The sequence below is a fragment of the Cygnus olor genome, chromosome 5 (assembly GCF_009769625.2).
Source record: "Cygnus olor isolate bCygOlo1 chromosome 5, bCygOlo1.pri.v2, whole genome shotgun sequence".
Taxonomy (NCBI): domain Eukaryota; kingdom Metazoa; phylum Chordata; class Aves; order Anseriformes; family Anatidae; genus Cygnus; species Cygnus olor.
The window spans coordinates 35,534,766-35,548,560 of NC_049173.1; the positions used below are offsets into that span (position 1 = coordinate 35,534,766).

General features: G+C 35.7%; 1 protein-coding gene across 1 annotated transcript in view; it reads right to left on the reverse strand.

Annotated features, from left to right (window-relative positions):
* Positions 1 to 1,603: 1,603 nt before the first annotated feature.
* RBM25 (RNA binding motif protein 25) overlaps positions 1,604 to 13,795 on the reverse strand; it is a 32,834-nt gene continuing 20,642 nt past the window's right edge. The window contains 11 exon segments of the mRNA XM_040558461.1: positions 1,604 to 3,126; positions 4,348 to 4,395; positions 5,600 to 5,698; positions 6,146 to 6,420; positions 7,415 to 7,660; positions 7,663 to 7,738; positions 8,126 to 8,276; positions 8,947 to 9,020; positions 10,241 to 10,330; positions 10,649 to 10,853; positions 11,746 to 12,032. Coding sequence (XP_040414395.1) covers positions 3,034 to 3,126; positions 4,348 to 4,395; positions 5,600 to 5,698; positions 6,146 to 6,420; positions 7,415 to 7,660; positions 7,663 to 7,738; positions 8,126 to 8,276; positions 8,947 to 9,020; positions 10,241 to 10,330; positions 10,649 to 10,853; positions 11,746 to 12,032 — 1,644 coding nt within the window. The 3' untranslated portion in view covers positions 1,604 to 3,033.

Genomic DNA, 13,795 nt, shown 5'->3' on the forward strand with positions numbered 1-13,795 from the left:
ATTAGAAACGTAAAAAGACTGTATGAACATGTTAAATATTCTAGGAACAAAAAAAAAGTCTCAAAATAACAGCAGTAATGTAAAAATATATCATTCTTGGTAATTAATGTTTCTTGAACAAGGTTTCTTCACTTCATTTCAGTGCATGCTAATGGAAACAGTACTTTAATGACATACCATTGCTTAGAATATGTAGTACGCAGAAGGGCAGTTGCACAGCGTGATTATGAGACAACTTCAGTTACAGTATAAACCCCAAGCCCAGCTCCACGATGAAGTCCAGATCAATGACCAGCATAGCAGTTTCCACAACAGAACTAGCTATTTTCCCCCTCTATACATTAAGTTTTGAGGTACTTAATTTCTATCATGCAATGAATCCATTGTGGCATATTGCACTGAATACACATAATTTCCAAATGGCTTCTTTTCACTATACCGCTATTATTCTGCGCATTAACGTACTAGCAATACTAAATTGCGTATTCAGGCAGTAAAGTGTTGTAATTTAGAGTCTTCTCCTGATTTTTTTTTTTGCAACTTAATCTTGAAATAATTCTGTTCCTGTGTGTTGAAAGAAAAAACACTTAAAGGGAAGTTACTTGAAGAACCTCTCAGCAGTATGCAGATTTGTGATCTACACTGCAGCATCACACACACACGCAATATATTGTTATCAATGGGAAGCAGTAACACTAATTTGAGTAATAGGTGACACCAGAGGTAATTTTTTAAAGCAACAGCTTGCATTAGAAAAGAGGAAAACCTTGTTGAAGTACTTGCAAAAACCAGACAGTGTAGTGACTGTTCCTTCTTCCTTCCATTATAGATGAAAGCCTCAACTTCTATAAAATTAATGTTTTAGTATGTTGCAACAGGACATTTAATATTCCAGTTTAAATTTTAGATGTCTTCCTCAGAGATTCCTCCTTTGGTCTCCTTAAGAAGATTACAAGCTTTACAAGCTTATGTCCAGTTCATAAATAAAAGTAGAAGATAGAAATACAGCTTTAATGTAGGGCAAAAGACAATAAGCTGAAGTTTCGTAACTTGATCTTTCCCTGAAGAATCTCAACAAGCACATCAGGCAACCTGTCTCACAGTAGCATTACAAGGCATCTGCTGTCTTTTGCCTGTTTAAATACTAATCATGACATAGAATGCTGTATTAGAACAAAAAGCACCCATGAAGTTCACCTCTTCTCTATGTGTACTAAAAACAGAACAAATTTTGAACTACTTTAGAATTTGGCATGTTTTTTGGTAAATACTGATCCAAAACTATTGGGAGAATGGGGAAGTTACAGCAAAAAAAAGGAAGACTGCAGCATGTGTGTAAGCTTCATGCAAACTTAAGCATAACATAAAGGTAACATCCAAGCATTAGACTTCAAGGTAAAGAGCAGTCTGTTGCAGGGATGAGAAAGAACACACTGGGATCACATCTGTATTTGCAGGCTTCTAGTGACCTGAAGTGGCAAGTTTAAAAGAAACACCCCTGATTTGTGAACACTTCTTGATTCATTAGATTCAGAAAGCAAACATTAATTAAAATTGCATGCTGCACTGCACAAGACTCAAAAAAATGTCAGTCCTTAAATCAAATATATACATTTTTAATATCTGAAATATTTACATGGTGGAACCTTTACACGATCCCATTTGTTAAGAACAGTGTTTTCAAGTGTCCTCTCCAGATACAAAGAACTAGTAACTCAAGGTCACAGTTATGTTTTCTGAACAGGTCAACCTGTATCCTTCAGTTAAATACAATACAGAGATACTGGAACACCTTTACTTAATTTGTTTGCTATTAAGAATTGTGTTTAAAAATTAAAAATGTTTGACAGTTTGCTCCCTGGAATACAGTCCTCCTGCAATCAAGACAGCTCATAGCACATTATTGATTTGTCTTCTTACCTGGGTATGAGATAAAAAATGCAGTTTACAGTACATCTCATCATTTGTATCACATCAGCCTATTTATAAAAATCCATACAAACAATGCAGGAAAATATCACCCTCTTTGTGGACAATAGACTGCTCACAGTAGAAAACAAAAGTCAGGGCTTGTTTTAACAGTATGGATAAAAACAAGACTTCAATTTTGTTTGAAAAATTTATGGTTTAGTTTTTGTCAACTACTACACTCAGTTACATCTCTGAAGCTTCCCAAGCAGGTGTTTTTTCTTCTTTAAGTTCTAAAAAAAAGTTTTTAAAAATAACTTTTAAAAAATCTGATTACTTTGGAGACAGAAGGGATAATAGAGAAGGGATAAAATGAAATTCAGCAGAAAATAAGCTAGGTTTAAAAAAAATTAAATAGCACTTATTGAATTACAGTCCTGCTCTTGTTTTAACTGAGCCGAGAATAAAAAACTTCCTGCAATTTGCACTTTCTAGGAAAGAAAGAGAGCATCTGCAGGAGATTAACTTCCCAGCTTTACTAGTAACTCTAAATGGGCAACGAAGTACCAAGACTGCTTCTGGTTCACGTCAGAATCAGAAGTATAAGGGAACTTCTTTTCCAGAGGCAGGTAAAGGACCAGAAGAACACACAAAGCTGTTCTGTGAAAGCAGCTCAAACCGCTTATTTTTGAATTGTGTTCTGATCATTCCTTAAATAAAAATAGGGAGAGTAGGAAAAAAAAGCAGTAAAATCATCTGTCTTCATACGTAACTGATAATAGTTCCACATTAAGTGCAAGTGTTTTGCAAAATGGGCCTTTTTTTTTTTCTCTAATATTTACAAGAATCAAAGTAACATAAGATTACCAGAGAGCGTGTACAGTAGCTGCAGCTTATAAAACATACCGGTAATTGTACCTGGCGAATTATAAAGAGAACCAATGCAGGATTTCAGATAACTAACTGAGAAGGGTAAAGGGGGCCTCAAAGCAGAGGACAAAAAAATTCACATTTTCTACATAAAAAAATACAGGTCTCAAGTCTCTGAGAACAGAGAAAATTCAAAGTCTTTGAACGATGGAAAAAAAAATTGAAAAATGGAACCCTAGAAGCAAGGAGAGTGCTTTATTTCACTAGACCAATCTTCTTGGCTTCTGTCTCGTATATCAACAACCTCCACATTTTGACTATGAAAACTTCAGCTTCTTCATCTAGTACCTGTAGGAAATACATATTTTATAGATTATTTTTTAGGTTAGGCATTCTAGTAATCAAGATTAGTCCTAGTAGACATATCAAAGTCTGCCATTTATAGTCAAAAGAAAGATGACAATACCATTTTCTATCAAAGTAGAGCTAATCAAATCAAAGTTAAGCATTTGAGTGAGGCATTGGATAAATTTTATTCATTTCATCTGTCCTGCATTTATCACCTGGCTTGACTTCAGTATATACCTTATATACTTCATACTTTAATATGACTAATTATATACCTGTCTAGGCTTTAATTATATACTTGTATAAGGCAGCTTTGAGCACAAAGATATAAAAGCACCAATAATGAGTTTCTAATAATGGCTTGAGAAAAAGCAGAGGAATAACAAGCCTGGGAAGAATGTTAAAAAAAATGGACACACGTGGAATTTGCTATTAATTCTCTCCAAGTCTCTGCTCATTTTCAGCTTGGAACTTCCTTGGATCCTATTTTATTTATTAAGTAATCCCTTGATGGATTTCTCTTCCTTGAGCTTACTATCCAGGCTTCTTTTGAGTACTTACAGAATTTATACACACAAAACCTCTCAGGAAGTTTCTCATGTCACACCAAAAACCACCTACTGACTTGTTCTGTGAATCTGACTCCTACCAACTTGACGCCTCTAAATCTTCTTTCCAGAAGAGAGGAAACAATCAGTACTTAATCACCTTTCAATCTATGAAGACAAGGTGAAGCAGTAGCCTTATTTCATAAAGCTTCCTCTTTCTAACACCGAGCAAAAAACAAAAACAAACAAAAAAACCCACAAGTTTTCATAGTCTGCAGAAGATCACCTTTTACTCATTAATTAGGAATAAACCTACTATAACACTAATTATAAAAATATAATTACAAGAATGAGAATAAATAAAAGTTCAGGTTTCTGGTACAGCTCTGTTATTGTCAAATCTTACCTCTACAGTTAGGGACAGAATTTCCACATTCCCAAATATGAAGAAGTCCTCACCAGAGATCAGTATTTTGTATTTAGATGCCAGAACTACAAAGTCATGTCTGTTTTAGCATTACCTATTTAATCAAAACAGCTTTCATAATTCCCTACAATATGCACATTCTATGAACACCAAATATTTCTTTTATGGACTCCTACTAATTCACACAACTGACTACTAGCTTCTGTGCTATGCAGAAGGTGTCTTGGTTATACAATTTTTGCTTACCATGGCAACATCATCCAGTATGCTTTGTGGTGAGCTGTGAGCCATAACCTGAAAGGAACAAATATTTTTAGTTTGAAAACTCAAAGCAAACTATATGAACATCTTTGGGGGAAAAAAAAAAATCACTCTACTTCTCAAGGATTTTGAATACTTTGTACATGAGAAAGTGTTTCCAATTTTTTGGTTTCTAGTATTAGCCAGGGCAAGATTAATATTAAACTACATCAGATTCAATCATAGTGATTACTAGTTTATTGCTCATTACTGAGGATTATATTACAGCAAGCTTCAGGGATTCAACAGGACCTCTACTTGCTGGCTATTTGTGCATCAGTTAAGCTCTCCTAATTTAAGTAAGCTCCCCTTTATCCAACAGTACATTCCTGATAGAACACTAAAGCAAAATCTTTAGCAAAATTCTCCCTGTATCACTCTTTATAACTGAATTTTAAATCAGTCTTTTGAAGTATTTCATAGTATTTTAATTTTTCAGAATCATAATATATATTTAAGACTATAAAACATTCTATTTTTATGTTTGTTTTGAATATAACTTAAAATTTTGCAAATATTCAGCTTCTGCTTTTCACTTTCTACTAACCACCCATGCTACAAAAGTGGTTTTTGAAATTCCCTATTTATGAAACAGCAATAAAGTTGTTGTGACAGATATAAGAAAGCAAGTTACTAGACTTTTAGTTTCTAACTTGATGGAATAATCTCTGCAGAGTTTAGTTTAAACAAATCATGTAATGGCTAAAATGTATGGCAGAATGACATCTAATTTTAAGTCTAAAACCTCAGTATTTGTTTACTACTGAAGAAACAGAGTATCTAAAAAACTTTTTAAGAAATTCATCTAGTTAACCTAAAAATTATGCAAAGTCAGCCTACTGGCTTTCCCTGAATTCAGGCATCTTGTTTTTTTAAGTTAAAAGTGTTAACAGCCAATGAATCATTAACTCTGAAATCTAATGGTCAAACTATCAGGTATAACAGCTACTTTTATTTCATCAATCCAGTCTAGTCCATATGTTTATCTAAGAGAACAGCATCTGACACGTACAAATTGTATGCAAGCATTAAAGGAGGTAACCTGTAAAACAGAGTACATACTAACTTCAAGTATGTTGACCATTTCTGCACACAATATTATATATTTATAGAGAAGATAACAGACTGCCTTCAAAAACAGATATTGCCATCATTGCTGTAGCTTAAAATGCGAACAATGGACCAAGAAGATACTAACCTTTGAACAAACAAAGTCAACTAGCGTGGCTTCTTCTTCACCAATATATTCTATTATTTTCTTGTTTATCCACGGTCTAATTCGACGTTCCATTAGTGTCTGGAAGAAAAAGCATACCGTAATTTCCATAAGTTTTACTTCCCTGAAACAATACTGGCAGGAAGGCAGCTAGAACAAACCTAACTATTTAGTTAAAGATACCTTTTGCTATTAGCTTAGAAAGAAACCATAGTGATTTGGAATCAGTATTTCTGACATCCGTTCAGAAATGTTTCTAGATGACCCCCCCCCCCCACACACACACACACTCACCTTCTGTAACACTACTAGACAATTTATAACAATTCAGGAGAGACCGAAAAAATAAGCAGGCATGCCCAGAATAAGTATTAAACATGGAAAAGAAATATAGTACTCAAGTCTGATTCCATTTGATGGTGCTACTTAATCCACTGCAGTCCCAGGAACGATGTGTTTCTATGCAATTCAAAAGTTTGTTTGGAAAAAAATATGCTTCTTGCAAATTATTAAAACAAATCAACTTACTGAATCCACAATTGACCAGTCAAGAGGATATGCAAAGAGCTCTGGTTTTGCTGTGGGAATCTTCTCAATAAGACTCTTAATATGTTTGCGTTTTTCTTCTGTATTGACACTGCCTTTAATATTGCTTTTATCTTCATCTCCATAATCCAGGGGGACAAGTTTCCTTTTCCGGGGCACATCATCACTGTCTTCATCATCAAATTTATTGAAAACACTATCCACAGCAAGCTTCTTCCTTTTCACAGCGTTGGGCTGATTAGGACTATTGCAGGCACCTACAAACCATAAGACAGAATTACATATTCATAAAATTCAGCTGAAGCTAGTTTGTTCTTCACGTATTTCTCAAGGAGTAGCTGTGTTATATAAGTGTCTATGAACGCCACCAAAAATTTTACTCTCTCAAAATTTGTTATAAAAATGCCAAGCTCAAACTGAGCTTCTTCAAGGTTTCAGGAAAAACAGGTTGCTCTTTTCTACCCTGAAACCAATTAGCATCCCTAACTGAGAGAAAGGGACTACAGCATGAGCTCAAACTCTACCAGAGGCAAAGCACAGAAATGAAAGGTTACTCTGAATCGAATGCTAGGAAAAGTGTTAATCTGTCAGCCCAAGAGCACAGAGTCTCTTTTCATTCAAGATTTAAGCGTGAGCTCAAAGTGCAGCCCTGATATCGTTCAATCAAAATAATAAATCATAAATGCACAAGCTTTCTGAAATAAATATCATTAATTCTGCTACTCAGAACAATTTTATTTTTTTTTTTTCAGAACACTGGAAAATTGCTGAAGTGCTAAGAAACTCCACACTCATGCTCTATTTGCAATTGCCATCAATTCCACTTTAAGAGGTGAAAAACCTCATTTTCAGTTTTCTTCTTTGAAAACTGGTCAATAGTATTTGTGAATAAATAGAGGAAGTACCTAGGGCTTAATTAACATATACTTGCATCAATGAAAAGTAGCAAAGAGCTTTCACATGGAATTATTAATCCCAGCTCAGAGCATTCCTAAAAAAAAAATAGTAAGGCTTGAAGATGACAGAACTTCCCTCTCTCTTCTCCCACCCCTAGATTTTGGGAGAGTGATCCATAAAAGGTATCTACTGAATAGTAGAAATCAATCAGATTATCTGGGTAACAACAACTTGATAGAATACGTCAAAATGTTCAGTATATTTAGAAAACTATGTGGCTGCCTATTTTGGCTTTTTTTTTTTTTTTTTAAATTGTGAACCCATACAGAACATCAAAATAATATGTAAACTTGCCCAGTTTGAGGCTAAGTCCTATTTTGGGCCGATGCTCCTCTGGCTGTTGTTGATCAGGTGAATTTTCATGAGGGATAATAATGCCACAGGGAGATTCATCACCGGGTGTGTTAGGGGTTGCATTTCCACTAGCAGACGAAACAGATGGGGCAGAACTGATTGGTCGTAAAGTTGGTTTAAGGCAGGGCTTTTGTTCAGGCTCCTCCTCCTCTTCCTCTGGCTCTTCTCTTTTTTCTTCTTTTCTGCCTTTTCCTCCTCTTCCTCCTCAGACTCTGGCTCTTGTTTGATTTGTGGCTGCCTACGCCGCTCAGCCTCCTGCTCCATCTACAATGAAACAGAATTAGGAAAAAAAACTCAAAACCAGCACTGTTTAAAGAGAATCTAGAGGCCCACTGCTTCCCAGGCAGTTTGTTAATAACAAATATATGCAACTACTGCCATTTTAGTAAAAAAAGAAAAATAAACAAGAAAACCAAACTGGTCAATCCACATTTGTTTTTGAGCTCCATCTAAGCACAGATCTGAAGTTACTTTTCATTTCCAATATTCTTACTGCTTACCTGGATTTTTTTTTTTTAAAGAAAGAAAATAGAACAAATATTAACCATCAACTCTCTTACAAATTTTTGCTTGCTAAATACATTTTGATTTTACTGAATACCAGCAGAATACTAAGGGATGTTTTCCCCTGTCAGACCAACAGCTACTTACCCTCTGGAGTTCTGCATCTGGATCTGGGTGTCCTTCTGCCAGAAGGCGCTGCCTAATTTCTTCTAGTTCTTCCTTTTCCCTTTTCCTATCCCGTTCATCTGCTTCCATCTCTTTCTCCCTGTCTCGTAGCCTCTTCTGAAGAGCACTACCCCTACAAAAGATACAGAATTTACATTTCGAAGAACATTCCAAATGTGAACCTTGTATGACAATGCAAGAAACACCCGATACAAAGGTCTTCCACTAATTAAAAACAAGAGTTGTAAGAGCATCTACTGTCCTGTATTTTTGCAACAGAAAAATACAAGTTCCCTGCATTACTATACGGAATTTACCTCATCATATTAAACAGAAAATGTGACTGCCAGTCTCCTCAGGAAGAGAATCGAATTTATCAGAATCTGTATTTGACAAGTACATACCTGTAAGACTAGTTTGATCCAAGTATTTAGTTAGTACCATGCTGAAGGATTTTTCCCATCCTTAATATACTTGTTCTTGATACAACTCACAGCTTCCTTGTAGTGAACTATTTAGAGACATATTTCATCTATTCTTCCTGCCCCCTCCACCTTATTTTGTAATTGATCACTGAAGTGACAGGAAGGAGCAGCTGCTCCCAAGCATTAGCAAGTAGCAATAAAAGGTCTTTTCCTTTTCCCTCTGCCACTTAATCAAGTAATGCCGAAATAATTCATGCCCCTTACATCACCACCTAATCACTCAAATGTAAGCTTCATGAACCTCTGCCAACAAAACTCACAATTTTGTTAAAATGGTCAATTAATATTTTCTTGCCTGGAATCTATACAAAGACGTACCTGTAGTATTTTGGATCATCTCTGTCATCATCATAATCTTCTAAGAATTCTTTTAACCGTTTGGCTTCTTTTGCCTGCAACAAATTGAAGCATTAAGTAAGTTATTTCTGGTTTAAAATCTAGTAATAAATTAACTTACTAATATTATCTGCCATGCTTCAAAGTACAGAGTTTTCCAGACATGGAAACACCATATGACATCATGATCAACATTAAAAGCTGGGAGTAAAGGGGGGGGAACCTTTGGAGTTACGGCATTTGTCTTCCAAGTAGCTGCTATGCATGATGAAGCCTAACTTCCCTGGAAAATGCTAAATACTTGCCTACCACTGGGAAGCAGCAAATTAATTCCTTATTTTGCTTGCTTGTGCAGTTTTTGCTTTATATATTAAATCGTCTTTATCTCAAACCATGAGTTTTCTCACTTTTACCCTACCAATTCTCTTCTCCATCCCACTGGGAGGGAAGGAGCAAGCAGCTGTGTGGGGCTTAGCTGCCTTCTGGGGTTAAAACAGAACACCTCCCAAGCTTTTAGGAGGAAAAAGTTCAATTCTATGTAAACCAAATGTCTTTTCTCATTTTTGTTTTATTCTTTCCCATATCCCTTTCCAATTTCTGCTTTGCAGCAATTCCCACTCCACCTCCTACTTAGAACTCTCTCGTATCTTCTCTCTTCCTCTAGAAGAATTATGAAGTGAAATGTTAACACCGTCATTTAAAATAATTTCTTCAGCAAAAAACTGTTAGCCTGTGGAAGCATCTATTTTTTAAAGCTGTCAGTTCAGACTAGACTTTCAAATATTACATTGGTAAGTGTGGTAATTTCACAACTAATGAACTAAATCCATAAATTTAGCAGTACTTAAATATTATAGAAGGTTCAGGCACATGAGCAGGTTGGAAATAAGAAGACTGTTCTAGTTCCACTGGTATGGCATAGAAAATATAGTAGGTTTTCTAGTAGGTTTTGCTAAAAATCTGACAAAAATACAGGTTACAAATGGAGTAGTACATGATGATCAAACCATAGCATTTTCAGCTGCCTACTTCTTATTCTTTTGCCTTCATAAGATCAAGCCGCTAGGTTTTGTTTTCTAGACTCTCAACAGTACTCCTGCTTCAGTTTGACATCTTTTTCAAGTGTAACTGATATTTTTGTATAAAAAAAACATACATGCATGTATACAGAATTGAAGCTCTACCACTATCCAGAAAGATAGCAGTAGACTGTTCTATTCTAAATAGGACACAAAGAACAAGGAGAAAAAAAATCACAGGTAAAACCAAGCCTTACCATTTCCCTCCTCCTTTCTTCTTCTCTTTCAGCCTCTTTTTCATATTCTCTACTTTTCTTCCTTTCTCTAATTTCCCAGTTTTTAAGACGCTACAACAGAAGAAAAAGACACACTCTTGTCTCAAGAACATTAAAAACAGCGCTACTACATTGAAGTTAGTTTGAATTATTGTTTTGAAACGCTTACATTAAAAATAGGTAAAATTAGTTATTTATAGTCTAAGACCCTAGAATAAGTCCAATGTTGTTCTGATTAACTGACCCACCTGCCCCAATTCATACAGTCAAGAGATTAAAAGTGTATTAAGAAGAAGAGAGAGAAGGAATGGCGTATTTTACAGTAGAACAGTTAGTTTCACCCAGCAGAAGTTTCTTTTTCCTTAAGGAATCTTAGAAATTCCAATCTACCTCTTGATAAGCAGCTTCTTTTTCCCGCAGTTTCCTCTCTAGCTTTCGGCGTTCATAGGCATCTTCTTCATCTTCTTCTCGGTCTCTCTTTTTATCTTTCTCTCGTTCTCTTTCTCGCTCTCTTTCCCGTTCTCTCTCACGTTCCCTTTCCCGCTCTCGTTCTCTTTCCCGCTCCCGTTCTCTTTCCCTGTCTCTGCTTTTTTCTCTGAAGGAAGCAAAAAGTCCAAATTTAAGTACAGAGCCCTCAATGTCCACTCAATCTAATGATGCCTCTTCAAATGCATAATGCACTACTTATATAGTCTTGCAAGCAGTCTTGTGCAATTATACATTATAATTAGCCAATACAGCTATAGGCACGGATCAATATTTTAATATATTCAGTACCTCTTATCTAAACGTAGTTGTTTGAACACTGCAACCATTAAATACAAGTATCTACAGAAATTAAGCATGAGCACATGGCAACTCATATCATGTTAGTAGTTCTCCACAACAAGTAACAGCTACGAATACCACAAAAAGGGTACGCTTAAACAAGTCCTTCATATCTACATAGCTTACAGATAACATGAACCCTGTCTACAAGAAAACTTAACATGAAACAGCTATTTTTCCTACACTGAAGAGGGAAAAAAAGCAGCATCTAGAGCCCAACACAATTAGACATAGTTTAAGACTGAAAGAGGAATCCCCTTGCATTAAATACACCCAAGAAAAAGGTTAAAAAACGTGAAGTAAAGACACTGGAGAACTTCAAGGAGAAATGAAACTACCCACCAAGAGATTAAAAAAAATCTTGATAAATTGAAAAAAAATTTTTGATAAAAAAATTCTTGATAAAACCAGCATACAAGCCATGGTTGAAGGGTTGTTTATGGCACATTACAATCCTTATATTCTTGTGCTGTACAGGAAATAAAGTATTCTGATTTGTGTAAAAACAGTATTTTCTAAAATTTTGATTTCCTTTTTTACACTGATCTTCCAAAAGGACCATTCTTTTTTTGAATGGCAGCTGATGTCGTGAACTATATACATTCAGAAAAGAGCACTAGGAAAAAAACTGAAATAGATAGCAATTCCAGTGTATTTACCTTGATCTGCTCCGATCCTTGTTGCGATCTGAACTCCTTTCACGATCTCTGTCCCGATCTCTGTCCCGTTCACGGTCTCTGTCTCGGTCTTTAGTTCGGTCACGATCCCTATCTCGCTCCCGTTCACGCTCCCGTTCCTTCTCCTTCTCACGTTCACGTTCACGCTCCCTCTCTCTTTCACGCTCCCTCCTTTCTCGTTCACGCTCTCGTTCCCTTTCTCTTTCTCTGCGTTCTTTTTCAATTTCCTGTCTTTCTTTCTCCTTTTTGCCTTTTTCCTCCTCCAGTTTCTAAAAACCAACAAGAGAACTTTCATAGTTAATTTCGCAGTTATAGGAACTGGATCTTCCCGGCGCAACACACAAGGCTGGTAATGGAAATACCAAAACCGCCCATTGATTTTAAAATATTAAATAGGGTTTGGTGGGTATCTTTTGGAATTCATAAGTATGAAATCAAAATGCAGCAATCACAAGACTAGATTTCGTGCAAAAGCATAGATCTACACAGACCAGCAATCTCCAACCTTAGCAGAGCAGGGCTGGCCTCATATTATAAGCTGACTAAACTGCACATACACAGTGCACTGCCAGTCATGATTCAAGTGGGCCACAGATTCCATTGGCCCTATAAGCCACTTGGGTACAAATGAAGTGAACTTTCATCTATAAAAGTATATTTCAGTGGAATGCTTACTGGACAGTGTGTTTTTTTTTTGTTTTGTTTTCGCAAAAAGTCTTGGCAGACCAAAACCATCCTATATGAAAAGTTGGGTAAAGAAATTTATCCACTTACACATGGTGCATGTGGTTTAACAGTGAAGAGAGCTGCAACCTTTCCCCTTTTCCCTCCCTAAAAAAGTTCTAACAGTTCATTGGTAAGAACTGGACTCTGCAGAATGGAATCCTTAACTTCCACCACTGCAAGATGGAGAGAGTTACAAAAAAAAAGGTTGGAAATAGCTCTTTTTAAACACAGAAACTAAAGGGTTACCTGCTACAGTTTTACTAAAAATTGTACAAAATTGCAACTTTTTTTTCAATTAGAAACAGTTCCTATGACCAGAATTCCTATAAGACAATAGAAAATACATCAACAGAATGATAGATAAATCCATCCTTGGAAGCAATTGTTATGTGTTAACTTACAGATGCTGTGCTAGGACATGGACCGCCAACACTGGATTAACCTTGCCTATAAGCTATGTTTCTGGGAGGAAGAGCAAGTACACGGTTCACAAATATACCAAATAACAACCAAATATACCAAATTTCAACCTGACGGATGCCAGAATACCACTTTTTTTGAACAAATATTGAGCAGAATAAACAGGTTTATCCCCTTTGGCTCCACGTTTACCACCACTGAAATGAAATTAAAAACTGGAACAATCATACAGCATTTTCTCTGTTTTTTTTTCTTTTCTTTTAAACAAAGCATTTAAGACAACTTTAAAAAGCAATCTTACCTGATAAGCGTTCTTCTGCCATAGGCACAGGGACCAGAGAACCGACAAAGGATTACAGAAATAAAGCTAATTCACTAGTGATTAATGTATCCAGTGAAACTACACTGCATTGATAGAACAATACAGGCAAACCAATGTTGGATACATTGAAATCACAAAAGGAAAAAGGGACTAAAAATGGTAGGAAATTGGTAGAAAACTGATATGAAAAACAAAACTTAGATTCTGTAAGATACACGGGGCTGAAAACCAATTTGTAAAGGACTGTATTTTACAGGAGCTTTACGGTATTAAACCTCAATATGGTCAGATACTAACCTAGGCTGTCAACTTTTAAAAATACAACTTACCTCAAATTTCAAATACTTTTAAAGAAAAGTTTATATACTGAAGTCGTTGATACTTACAGGTTATCTTAGGTGTTCCAATAGAAATTTCTTTGGTAGAACTCCTGCTTTTTTGCCACTCAAAAACTTTGTGGTGAGAAAAGAATTTCTCAAGAGAGGTTGTTTTTGTTTGTTTTACTTTTAAAAAAATATATTTACACATGCGTAAATACACAAAGTGTTCTGAATTAAAATCCAT